The sequence below is a fragment of the Trichechus manatus genome, unplaced genomic scaffold, assembly GCF_000243295.1.
Source record: "Trichechus manatus latirostris isolate Lorelei unplaced genomic scaffold, TriManLat1.0 scaffold00027, whole genome shotgun sequence".
NCBI lineage: Eukaryota > Metazoa > Chordata > Mammalia > Sirenia > Trichechidae > Trichechus > Trichechus manatus.
Genome location: NW_004443963.1, coordinates 10,277,198 through 10,290,693, shown reverse-complemented (window position 1 = coordinate 10,290,693; position 13,496 = coordinate 10,277,198). Strand labels below are relative to the sequence as shown.

The 13,496-nt window shown below is 44.5% G+C and overlaps 1 protein-coding gene across 1 annotated transcript in view; it reads left to right on the top strand.

Moving 5' to 3' along the window:
* Positions 1-13,496, top strand: part of SYN3 (synapsin III) — a 658,658-nt gene that overhangs the window by 178,505 nt on the left and 466,657 nt on the right. The window contains exon 5 of the mRNA XM_023728907.1: positions 12,018-12,174. Within this exon, the coding sequence (XP_023584675.1) occupies positions 12,018-12,174 (157 nt within the window). The remainder of the gene's footprint in view (positions 1-12,017; positions 12,175-13,496) is intronic.

The window sequence follows — 13,496 nt, the reverse complement described above, 5'->3', positions numbered from 1 at the left end:
GGCTGTGGATGTTGATACCTGAGAACAAAGGAAGGCTGAAAGGCCTGGAAGCTTCTAGAAGGAGGACAAATAGGGGTGTGTGTGGATGCCTAGGCAAGAGGAGAGAAGGATGGAAATGTGAAGGCTCTTTCTCTGAGATGAAAGGAAAGGAAGAGACCAGGGTAAAGACAGATTCTGAGGCTGAGATAGGCAATGAGGAAGCCCACTTTCTCCAGAACCTCATGTCTGTGTTTTATTAACCTCCTTGTAGTTTACAGAGAGGTCCCTGGGATCCATCAGAACGCCTGCCTACCCGTGAGCCCACCAGCCCCTCCCTGCTGTCCTCCGGCCGCCATGCAGCTGGCCCCACAGGCCCCACTGTGGCATTCTGTGATCTGCTCCTCGCCAGAGTCTTGGTTGGTTGCCACCTAATTTCTTTTCAGCCTGGACTAATTTCTTGCAGTCCTCAGGCCGGTGGGAAGCACTGCTAATTTCCAAAGTCCTTCCATATGGTCAGTTCAAATCCCTCTGTCTGCATTCCTCTGGCTCTATCCTCGGAGCAGGATTATGGTACCATCAACCTTCAGAGGCATAGAGACCCTTTAGATGTTTAGATTTCTTCCCCACTTTTTCCTCGTGATAGGAGTCCACTCCCAGGTGCCTTGGAAGAAAGGCCTGGTGATCTGCTTCGAAAAATCAGCCATTAAAAACCCTGTGGAGCACAATTCTACTCTGACACACATGGGGTTGCCAGGAATTGGAATTGACTGCAACTGGTTTGAGTCCCTGGGTGGCACAAACAGTTAAGCACTTGGTTGCTAACCGAAAGATTGGCAGTTCAGGTCCATCCAGAGGCACCTCAGAAGAAAGGCCTGGCCATCTGCTTCTGAAAAATCAGCCATTGAAAACCCTGGGTGCACAGTTCCACTCTGACACGCATGGAGTCGCCATGAGTCACAGTGCATTCAACAACACCTGGTTTGGTTTTTTGGTTTTCCTCATGATGCCTTTTTTTTCTTTTTTTTTTTTTTTGCTGGTTTGCACAGCTCCCTTGGTTCCCTCTGCCACCCCCCAGATTTGGTGCCTGAGGCTGAATTTCCAGAGCTGAAATGAGGTGGAGAAGGATTGTAGGGAGGGCAGAAATTGAAGCAAGAACCTGAAGTCTTTCGGCTGAATGTCAGAAAGTCTAGAATCTTCACTGGCTTTGCTGGGATCAGAGCTGGGTGTAATGGGCCAGCCTGTGACCAATATCAGCATGGTTGTCACCCTTTGTCAACTTGGCTATAATTAGGGAACAGGGAACAGTTATGAAATAGTGTCAAGCAGCCAAGAATAATGAGGCTTCAGCTCATTAATTCAGGTCCCAGGCAAAGCCTAGCCAAGGTCTCTTCTTGACACTGCAGGCTTCTGCATATTTGAGGGAATTAGTACTTCTCAGGTGATGAAAAGTCACTCAGCCTTCAGCTTTCTGCCTCTCAATGCTGCCGGAAGCACCCTGTAATCCTCCAGCAAGACATCACCTGTCCCCCCTTCACCATGTAATTATAGGTTGTCATCCATTTCCTCTCTGCCTACCACCTCTTTAGAGGAAGAACTGGGATCAGCAGCCCAAATAATATCTCCTGTTAAGTCTGAAGTGGAAATAACAAGAAAACCCAGGTACAGCCTCTAGCCAGGATGTGCTGGCTTTAGTGGGATTGAAGGAGGTCTTCTCATTCATGCATGAAACACACAGGGCTTTGACCCAGTGGGACTATGGAGATAGAAGGGAGGCAGGAAGGGGTCCATGAGGGTGACTGGAATTTCCTTCCCAAGCTCATCTCTTACTGCCACCTCATCATACCTTATACACGAGCCATGTAACCAATTGCAAACTTTGCTAGTTCCTCCCAATGTCAGTCAGAGCAATGTTGCTGGCAAGTGAGAGACTCCATTCAAACTAGCTTAAGGAAAAAAGAGAACTTAATAGCTCATAGGAAGAAAGGCTTGATGATTGACTTCCAAAAATTAGACAATGAAAACCTTATGGATCACAACAGAACATTGTCTGACTTGCTTACTTTGAACATGTCATCAGGAGAGATCAATCGCTAGAGAAGGACATCATGTTTGGTGAAGGAGAGGGCCAGCAAGAGTGAGAGAGACCCTCCATGAGATGGATTGACACAATAGCAGCAACAGTGGACTTGAACATGCTGGTGATCATGAAGATGATGCAGGACTGGGCAGTATTTCGTTCTGTTGTATGTAAGGTCGCCGTGAGTCGGAGTGGACTCAGTGGGCAGTTTATCTATCTATCTGTCTATCTATCTATTTATCGTCTATCTATCGTCTCTCTATCTATCAGCTCGTACAACTCAGAAGGTAAAGGTGGTTCTAGTTTCAAACTCAGCAGAATTCATGGCTCAAATAATGTTAACAGGGCTTTTGTATTTTTCCTGTCTCTTCCCAGCTATCATTTCTACTACAGATGAGATTCCCCCATGTAGTAAGAAGTGGCCTCCAGTAACCCTAGTTTATGTCACTTTGACTTAGCTAGCCACTCCTCTCTTCCAATGCTCATATACAAAATCCATGAGAAGGATTCTGATGGGGCCGTCTTACATCAGAGGCTCAATCCCTGGACCGATTACTGTCCAGAGAAATGTAGTTAGAGAGGATTTTCTCACGGACTCCGTTTCCCAAAAAAAGGAGGATGCTGAACAGATAAAACAGTATCCAGCACAGTCCACTAGCCCTCAGCTGAGAGGTCCAACCATTCAGTAGCAGGTACCATTCCTTCTACCTGGATACCTGGGCTGCCCTCAAAGCCATGCCCACATGACAAACCTCTGCCTTTCTTTCAAGACCCAAATTTTCTGGTACACAGTCACCCCCACAAAGTGAATACACTTTTCTTTCGGGCACTTTTGTACCTTTTACATGCCTCTGTTATTTCACTCACTCATCCATTTGTTCATTAGCTGATCCTTAGTGTATACCTAAAGAACCCTGGTGGAGCAACAGATAAGCTCTCGGCTGCTAACCGAAAGGTTGACAGTTCAAACCCACCCAGTGGCTCCATGGGAGAAAGACCTGATGATCACTCCCATAAAGATTGCAGCTAGAAAAACCTATGGGGTAGTTCTACTCTGTCATATGAGGTCACTATGACTCGATGGCATCCAACAACAATAACAACAGTGCACATCTATTATGTTCTAAGCCTTGAATTGCATTCAACTCCCCCCATGCTGTGAATTTGGTGAAAACACGGATCATGTCCCAAGCATCTCTGGATCTCCACCCTCTACAGGATGGTTGGCCCACTGTCAGGGCTCAACAGCTACTGGCGGCCACATCCTTGAATGTAAGGGGTGACATGCAGGATGTGATAGTTCCCCGGTTGGAAAGAGTAGTGGGATGCTGGGTAAGAAGGGAGAAACTACACACTACATGTCATCCAGCTTGAATCACTCATTTCTCTGCACCTGTTATGGATTGAATTGTGTCCCCCAAAACTGTGTGTCAACTTGGCTAGGCCATGGTTCCCAGTATTGTATGGTTGCCCTCCATTTTGTGATCTGATGTATTTATTCTATGTGTTGTAAATCCTAACCTCTGTGAATGTTAATGAGGCAAAATTAGAGGCAGTTTTGTTAATGAGGCAGGATGCAATTTACAGGATTAGGTTGTATCTTGAGTCAATCTCTTTTGAGATATAAAAGCAAGAAGCCAGCAGAGAGGAGAGGGACCAAGAAAGAAGCACCAGGAGCGGAGCACATCCTTTGGACCAATTTCTAGACCAGGGAAAGATTGATGACAAGGACCTTCCCCCAGAGCCGACAGAGAGAGAAAGCCTTCCCCTGGAGCTGGTGCCCTGAATTTGGACTTGTAGCCTCCTAAACTGTGAGAGAATAAATTTCTGTTTGTTAAAGCCATCCACAAGTGGTATTTCTGTTATAGCAGCACTAGCTAACTAAGACAGCACCCTTTGCTAACCCCTCGTCCCCTAGCCTGTCAGGAAGGACCTGTTCATTCTCTGAAGCAGTGAGTGGCAGGTGTCTACATTCAAACTATAACACAGGCCTGATTTGCCCTGACATATTATCCATGGAAAGTGTTTATCTTTCACATATTGGGTCTGAGAATCTTAAGTCATGGGATACAACCTGAACCCCGTGGGGTTAAAAACTTCTGGGTGTGATGCTAAGATACCTCTGGGAATACAGAACATGTTACCTTGCAACGCAGTCTCGTAGTTATTGGCTACTTTGGCCCTCAGTCCTACTTCTCTTCTGCAGGACTCTGGGAAAGAGGTCTCGTCTCCTTTCCAGTAGCCCTTCCACTTCATGTTCATTCATTTATTCATTCATCCATACTTGTATTCATTAACTCATTCATTTTAAAACATTGTTAAGGACTATTTTGTCCAAGACAGACAAGGTCTCTGTTCTCATGGAGCTGATATCTTTAGAGGGACAGATAATAAGCAACTAAACAAAGAAACAGGAGAAATAAAATTGTGACAAGACCTATGAAGAAAATGAATTAGGGCACTATGAGGATCGGAGCAAATTTCAACAGAGTGAGTGGGAAAGATGTCTTTGAGGATATGAATTTTGAGCTGCTGATGACTGATGTTGGTGTCATTGGTGGTTCAGTGGTAGAATTCTCATCTTCCAAGCAGGAGACCCAGGTTCCATTCCCAGCCAATACACCTCAAGTGCAGCCACTACCCTCTACCACCAGTGGATGCTTGCATCTTGCTATGATGCTGAACAGGTTTCAGTGGAGCTTCCAGACTAGGAAGAAAGGCCTGGCAATCTACTTCTGAAAATCAGCCAGTGAAAACCCTGTGAATCACAACAATCCAATCCATAACCAATTATGAGGATAGTGCAGGACCAGGCAGCATTTCCTTTCATTGGGCATGGGGTCATCAATGACTCGATGGCAGCTAACAATAACTGATGTGTGAGGGATGAGAACGTGTCACGCATGCATAATTTTGGGAGTACAGCATCCAGGCAGAGACATTAGAGGAATGGAAGGTGGTCAGCATGGCTTGAGTGGAGATGAGGCAGGGTCAGAAAGATAGCAAATGAGGATGGAGATGTAGACAGGGGCTAGCCTGCCTCTCTGGCCTCGAAGCTCTGGTAAGGAGCTTAGAATCTGTTGCCTGAGAGATGGAGGCTGTTAGAGGGTCTTAAGCAGGGGAGTGATTTAATATTTTGAAAGAGCACTTTGAATATAGAATCTTGAGGTAGATTTCCAAGCCCTTACAATAGAGAGGATTTCTTTTATATCAAAGAACCAAAAGGAGTCTGACTCAGAGGCGAGTTTTAGAGGCCCTAGGAGTCCCTGGGTGGCACAAATGGTTAAGTGCTCAGCTACTAACCAAAAGGATGGAGGTTCTAATCCACCCATAGGTGCCTCGGAAGACAGGCCTGACAATCCACTTCCCAAAAAATCCACCATTGAAAGCTCTGCGGAGCACAGTTCTACTCTGACACACATGGGATCACCATGAGTTTGAATCAACTCAACGGCAACTGTTGTGTGTGCGTGTGTGTGGTTTTTTTTTCCCCCCAGGGTCTTTGGAGACAGAGTGCCATAATATCTAGAACTGGAGTAGAACATCCCAAGACAGGCCATGGGATACCGTTCTTGGGAGGCAGCCTTGAAGGACACCCTCGTCTTCTAGACAGCCAGATCTTTTTTTTCCTGGCTGTGTCCCTCTTAGGAGTTCTTCGCATACAATGAAAGACTAGAAAGCTAGCCATCACGAGACCTCTAAGTGTTTCCTCCTGGGGCAGGGTGCAGTGATCCCTTTTCAGACCCCAAATTTGCTGCCACTGTTCCCCGGGACTGAAACCACACCATCTGGAGGAGGAGAGGTTTCCTTGTAAGAACAGAGCCCCGAGGACCATGAGCATCAGAGCAGGGAGAGAAATCACAAGGGAGAGGCAGATAGACTTGACTCTGAGTTAACTGAAACTGTGTTTACAGTTGTTCTTTTCTAAGCATACAGCCATAAATATTATATATTTTATTTTTCATACATGTTTGAAGCACAAATCTGTGGAAATGCCATTTGCAGGGCCAAGCTGACATTCCCATCATAATGTTGTATGCTGCAAGAACTCTTCTGATGATGGAATTTTGATTAAAGTGCACGGGAAGCTGTTTCTGCGTTTGCTCTCCTCCCCCGCCCTCCCCGCCTGGGCTGAGCATGGAGAGGGGTGGGACTTTGAATTCCTGGCAGAATGGTGGCTGTTCTGGTTTGCCTGGGCCTGGCCGCTGCAGGCATGCTGGAGGCCTCTGTCTATGGACCCAGCAGGGGCTGGGGATGCTTGATGGATGGTGTGGGCCAGGTGTGCACCCTTCTCTCCTCCACTCCAGACTTGGGCTGTGGACGCCTAGCAGGCCGTGCCCAGGGCTCCCCATGCCCAGGGCTCCCTGAGGCCACCTCTGTCTTCCCAACTGCTGGATGGAGCTTAGTTAGACCCTCTGTTCCCTTCCAGGGGCGATACCTGTTTAGCACCTACAATGTGTGTGTGTTCTTCCCTACATCATCCCATTCAACCCTTATAACAACCCCCTGAAAGAACTAATCCTAACCTACAGGTGAGTACACAGTCATCAAGGAGCCATGGTGGTGCAAACAGTTACGCCCTCGGCTGCTAACAAAAAGGTTGGTGGTTTTGAATCCACCCAGCAGCTCTGAGGGAGAAAGACCTGGCAATCTACTTCTGTGAAGAGTACAGCCAAGAAAATCCTATGGGGCAATTCTGCTTTGTCACACGGAGTCACTATGAGTCCAAATCAACTCGATGGCACTTAACAACAACAACACAGCCATAAAAATAAAAGGCAAACAAGCAACTAATGAAAACATTGCCACAAATAGGGCAGGTTAAAGAGACCTGTAACCCATTGCCATTGAGTTGATTCCAACTCATAGTGACCCTATAGGACACAGTAGAACTGCCCCATAGGGTTTCCTAGGCTGTAGTCTTAATAGGAGCAGATTGCCAGGTCTTTTCTCCCACAGAGCGGTTGGTGCATTCAAACTGAGACCTTTCTTTTAGTTAGCAGTCGAGCACTTTACCACTGTGCCACCAGGACTCTTTAGATAAAAGGACAGCCCCTTAATCTACAGAGCTCACATAAGTAAGGAAACAGTAAGGTCTCCTTTTAAAAAATGGAGAAAGATGAGGGCAGACTTTTGCAGAAAAGAAAAAACAATTGGTTAATAAAAAGTGTTCAGTTTCACTAGAGTCAGAGAAATACAAACTAAGACAACAGTGGGGTGCAGGGTGTCTTGTAGGGGAGTTGCTTATCAAGTTGAAAAATATATTTTAAAAAAATGCAGGGATTTAGGCTATGACGTGGGTGAACCTTGAAAACATTATGTTAAGTGAAATAAGCCAGACACAAAAGGATAAATATTCATGACCCCACGTATAGGAACTATCTAGAATAGGTAACCGCATAGAAACAGAAAGTAGAGGTTACCAGGAGTTGGGGGAGGGGAGGATGGCAGTTATTGCTTAAGGGGCATAGAGTTTCTGTTTGGGGGATGAAAAAGTTTTAGAAGTAGATCATGGTGAAGGTTGTACAACAATGTGAAAATAATTAATGCCATTGAATCATACATTTAAAATAGTTAAAGTAGGAAATTTTATGTTGTATATATTTTAACACAATTTAAAAAAAAAAAAGACTGAGTTGAGATTAGTGTTAATGTTCCGAGTTGATTTTTTTTCCCCATTCTTTGAAAGTGGTGGTCCAAAGTATATGGTATCTATGATCCCTTTCTCTTAAACCCAGAACACTGCACTCCTTGATTGTGTGAGATGACAGTTTGCCGTCATTTGGAAGAAATTTTAGGAATAAGAATTGCAGATCTGAGTAAACATTTTAGGAGCTGAACAGAACATTCAGTTCCATAAACACATCTTAAGCATCTGTACCAGGTCAAACCCTGATGACCGGAACATAGCTCTGGTTTTCAAAGAATCCAGTCTAGTGGAGGAGAAAAAAAAAAAAAAATGCAGTGCTGGTGAGGGTGTAGTGAAATGGACACTCAGATATTGTCTTAGGCTGGGTTCTCTAGAGAAGCAAAACCAGTAAAGTGTATAAATATATATAGAGAGGGAGATTTATATCAAGAAAATGGCTCACTCAATTGTAGAGGCTGGAACGTCCCATGTCTGTGGATCAGGATAGAGCCTTCTCCTGATCCACATAGCTGCAGGGGCTGGCAAACCCAAGATGGGCAGGTCGGAGAGACGGCTCTTGCTCACATGCTGTGAAGATCGACGAATCCCAAGACTGGCAAGCAAGACTGCAGGTAAGCTGCTAGCTCAAGTCCCAAGAACCGGAGGTCAGACGAACCTGAGCTAGCTGCAGGATCCAGAAAGAGCAAAAGCCCCCGAGCCTTGCCAGAACAACTACTTGTATTTGGATGCAGGCCACACACCCAAAGAAATTCCCTTTCAACTCACTGGCTACTTGCAGCAGATCCCATCACAGGGGTGATCACATAACAAATCTCAACAGGGAAGTGATCACGTTATATGACTGCCAAAACACTGAGAATCATGGCCCAGCCAAGCTGACACACAATTTTAACCATCACAGATAACTCAGCAGGGGAAGTGTAAATGAGGACAGCCTTTCTGGACAGGGTTTGGCAGTATGTGTTAAGTATGTTAATAGAAGTTTATGCCTTTTATCCCAATAATCCCACTTCTTGGAAAGTAAACAGTTTAAAAATGAAGGCATCATTGTGCAAAGATATACATGTGAGAAATATAGAAAATAACCTGATTAATAAATAGTAGATGGTTGGTTGAATTAATATAACATGTCCATTCAGTGGACTATTATATAGCCATTAGAAATTGTATTTTTGAAGATATTTTAATGGTAAGGGAAATGCTTATAATATATGGAAAACAAGAAAAATCATAATTAATAGAGAATATGAAATACATTATAAGTATGAATGCATATTAAAGGCATTAAAATAGATAACTGGATCACAATAGACATATAAAGAAACAAGTAAACAGATTAACTGGGATTTTCTCTGAGTTGTAGAATTATGGGTAATTTTACTTCTTTGTCCTTTCCAAGTTTTTGTTTTTTTCTAACACAATGAACATGTATTACTTTTAAAATCAGATAAAAGCAGGAAAATGATTATATTTCAAGTTGTTGTTAGTCGCCGATGTTGTTGTTAGGTACCCAACTCATGGCGACCCCATGCACAACGGAGTGAAACACTGCTTGGTCCTGTGTCATCCCCATGATCAGTTGGAGGTGGGACCAGTGTGTTCCATAGGGTTTTCATTGGCTGATTTTCTTGGGAGTGGATCTCAAGGTCTTTCTTCTTTGTCTGTCTTAGTCTGGAAGCTCCGCTGAAACCTATTCAGCATTATATTTTAAGTGAGTGTTCCCTTATCATTATTAGGTTCCTATCAGAAACACACAAACCTCCCTTCCTTCCTTCATTCCTTTCTTCTTTCCTCCCTTCCTCCCTCCATCCTACCCTCTTTCCTCCCTCCCTTCCTTCCTTCTTCCCTTCCTTCCTTCCTTCCATCCAATCTTTTGATGTAATCAGCAGGCAAAGTGCAACACAGAGAACACGGAACAGAAAGAGAAAGGAGAGGCCTGAGTGCCACCTCCTGCTCAGCCACAATTTTGCTGGGTGACCTTGGATGTGTCACTGCCTTTCTATGGGCCTCAGTTTCCCCATCCATAAAATATACCAGTTGTACGGTTTCATCTCTAAGAATGGAATATGGATGTAGGTATAATAGCTCCAAGATTCTAACCCTAATGCTAACCACAGAGTCATATGATTGACTGTTCCCACAAGCACATTCTCAATCATACACGTGAAAAGGATGTCACTGTCTAAGTGGCCCACCTAGGGACAATTTACAATTTAGCCAGGGAGACACTTGCCATTTCATTTGAGGATAAGGAGATGTATGTTCATGAACATCATTCATTCCTTCCACATGTATTCATTATGCCCCTGCCCAGTGCTAGGCACTGGAGTGTGTAGTGAGGCCCAAGCTAATCACACCCTTTTCTTCTCTCTTCAATGGGAGCAAATCCCTTCCCCTTGAGAGTTATTTTAACTTATATCTGAATTCTTTTAAAAGACATGACTTGTTTGAAGCTAAATTTCTGGCTTTGAATGAGCCAAATGGATCATGCCATTTCTGGTGAAGAGTTCATGTCTAGTGTGAGGCTGATTTTCTTGTGTGACTTATAGGTGAGGAATCCTAAAGTAGTTTCATCCTTAGCAGTGCGAGTAAAACAATGCATGTGATGGTGTGAAAAGCAGATGGACTTAGAGCCAGATGACTTTTGTTCAGAGGTGGCTCTCTCTTGCCTCCCAGCTTTGTGATTTGGGGAAGTTCATGATTTCTCTGAGCTGCTGTGTTCTCATCCATAAAATGGGGGCCGAGTGTGGTTTCCGCCCATGTCTGCTTGTGAGCATTAATCAGGATCATAGCTCCAGAGGGGCCTCACAAAGAGGCTGACATGTAGTTGGCCGTCCCATTGATACTCTTGCTGCTTTCTAGAGGTTGCTACTTAAAAGAGATGGGACACGTTTGAAATAGACCGGAGGGAAGCCATATACATGGTGGTAGAGAGCCCAGGCCATGTGGCTAAGTAGGCCTGGCCTTGCCACTTTCCTGCAGCATGACAATGAGTAAGTGACTTCATCTCTCTGAGCCTCAGTGTCCTCACCTGTAGATTGGGTTAATAGTAGTAATACCCATTTCTTAGGGTACATTTGTGGGTCCCTGGGTGGTGCAAATAATTAAGCACTCAGTAACTAACTGAAAGGTTGATGATTCAAATCCACCCAAAGGCACCTCGGAAGAAAGACCTGGCATTCTGCTTCTGAAAGGTCACAGCCATGAAAACCCTATGGAACTCAGTTCTACTCATTGGGTTGCCATGAGTCAGAATCAACTCGATGACAACTGGTTTGGTTTTTTTTTTGTTTGTTTGTTTGGTTTTGTTTTGTTTATGCTTAGGGTGCATTCAGTACAGTGGCAAATACTTAGTAAAATCTCAGTAGATTCCCTAGATATTTGATACATTTTTTTCTGATTATAAATGAAATACAAGTTCACTGTAGAGAAAAGTTAGAAAACAGCCAACAACAACAAGCATAGAAGAAAGTATAGGGTTTTCTGTCTTTTTACTTTATGGGTGAATAGCTATAATCTTTAGGAGTCGTGATGGTGCAGTGCTTAAGCATTTGGCTGCTAACTGAAAGGTTGGCAGTTCAAACCCACCCAGCGGCTTCGTGGGAGAAAGACCTGGTGATCTGCTCCCATAAAAATCAAAAAAAAAAAAAAACCAAACCCGTTGCCAACAAGTCTATTCCGACTCATAGCGACCCTATGGGACAGTAGAACTGTCCCCAGTAGGGTTTCCAAAGAGCAGTTGGTGGATTCAAACTACCAACCTTTTAGTTTAGCAGCCTAATGCTTAACCACTATGCAACCAGGGCTGCACCTCGTAAAGATTACAGCCTAGGAAACCCTATGGGGCAGTTCTACTCTGTGCTATAGGATCACTATGAGTCAGAATCAACTCAAAGGCAATGAGTCTGGTTTGGTTTAGCCATAGTTTAAGGAGCCCTGGTGGTGTAACGATTAAGTGCTCAGCTGCTAACTGAAAGGTTGGTGATTCGAACCCACCCAGCAGCTCCGTGGGAGAAAGACCTGCTAATCTGCTCCCATAAAGATTACAGCCAAGAAAACCCTATGGGGCAATTCTACCCTGTCACATGTGGTCCCTATGAGTGGAAACTGACTTGATGGCACCCAACAGCAACGACAGCTGTAATTTCCATCTGGCCCTCTTCATCTACATACTTAGAATCTATCCTTATATGGAACAGAGCTCGCTGCAGGCAGTGACCACATCATCCCAAGCCACACACCCGGGGCCCCAGGGCTCCATCCGTACACCAGTGTGGTAAGTAATGCTGCTGTCCACCCCTCTCTTGGCAGGTCATTCAAGCCAGACTTCATCCTGGTGCGCCAGCATGCCTATAGCATGGCCCTGGGCGAAGACTACCGCAGCCTGGTCATCGGCCTCCAGTATGGAGGGCTGCCAGCTGTCAACTCCCTCTACTCTGTCTACAACTTCTGCAGCAAGCCCTGGGTGGTAGGTGACAGGCCAGGCTGACCTGGAAGGACCTGCAAGGCAGCGGGTGCTCTCCCAGCCCTGCAATAGGCCCGTTCACCAGCATAGAAGCCTCAGTAGTGAGAAGAGTCTTGTTTAAGCAACTGAACAAGCAACTTGAATCTCTGACCCCATCCTTGTCATCGCCGACTAACAAGTATTATACAATAACACATTATTGTATAGTATTATTACAGTACCAGTAGTTAAGAGAGGGTATCATTGTTAATTAACATTCTATCATCATTGTGGTTGTTATTAACAGCAGGTGCCTTTCATTGAGCACTTATCGTGTACCAGAAAACCACACTGCTGGGTGCTCACCTTATATGTGAGGTGGGCATTGTTACCCTGTTTTACAGAGAAGGAAACTCAGATTCAAAATGGTTAAGTAACTCACCCAGGGTCCCATAGCCAGTGAATGGTGAGACCAGAATTTGAGCTCATAGCTCTCCAGTCTCTAAGATTTGATTTCTCCCCTTATATTCATTAATTTGGAAACAATAGTGGCATAGTGGTTAAGAGCTACGGCTGCTAACCAAAAGTTTGGCAGTTCGAATCCACCAGCAGCTCCTTGGAAACCCTATGGGGCAGTTCTACTCTGTCCTATAGGGTCGCTATGAGTCAGAATTGACTCGATGGCAATGGGTTTGGTTTTTTGGATTTTTATTCATTAGTTTTGTGCATTCATTTGATTTTTTTGAGTCTCTGTTCAAATGTTACCTCAAAGAGAGACTTTTTCTAAAATAGTACCCTCCACTCCCCTAAATACTCTCGAATCCTTTACCCTGCTTTATTTGTTCCCTAAATACTTATCTCCACCTAGAATTGTATATTTACTCGAATATCTGTTTATTAGCTGTCCCTCCCCGTAAGTAATTCATTTACACAACAAGTATTTACTGAGCACCTACTATGTTCTGGTACTGTTCTAGGTCCTAGGGATATAGCAGTGAACAAAGCAGACCAATGTGCCTGCTCCTATGGATCTTACATTTTAGCAGGCAGGAACACATGCAGTATATTAATAAATATGACAAATATATACTATGTCATATGATGGTATAATATAATAATATGATGGGGGAAAAATTAAGCCAGAAAGGCAGAAAGGAGATGCAGAGGTTGGCGTGGGTGGAAGGTAAACTCTATGAAGTCACATGGAGATTTCATCTGCCGTGTTTTACTATCTCTCTGCGTGATTGCCTGGTGGTGTAGGGCAGTAGTTAAGAGCATGGGTTCTAGAGCCAGACTGCTTAGGTTCAGGCTTCTCCATTTATAAGCTGTGCAGCCTTGAGCAACTT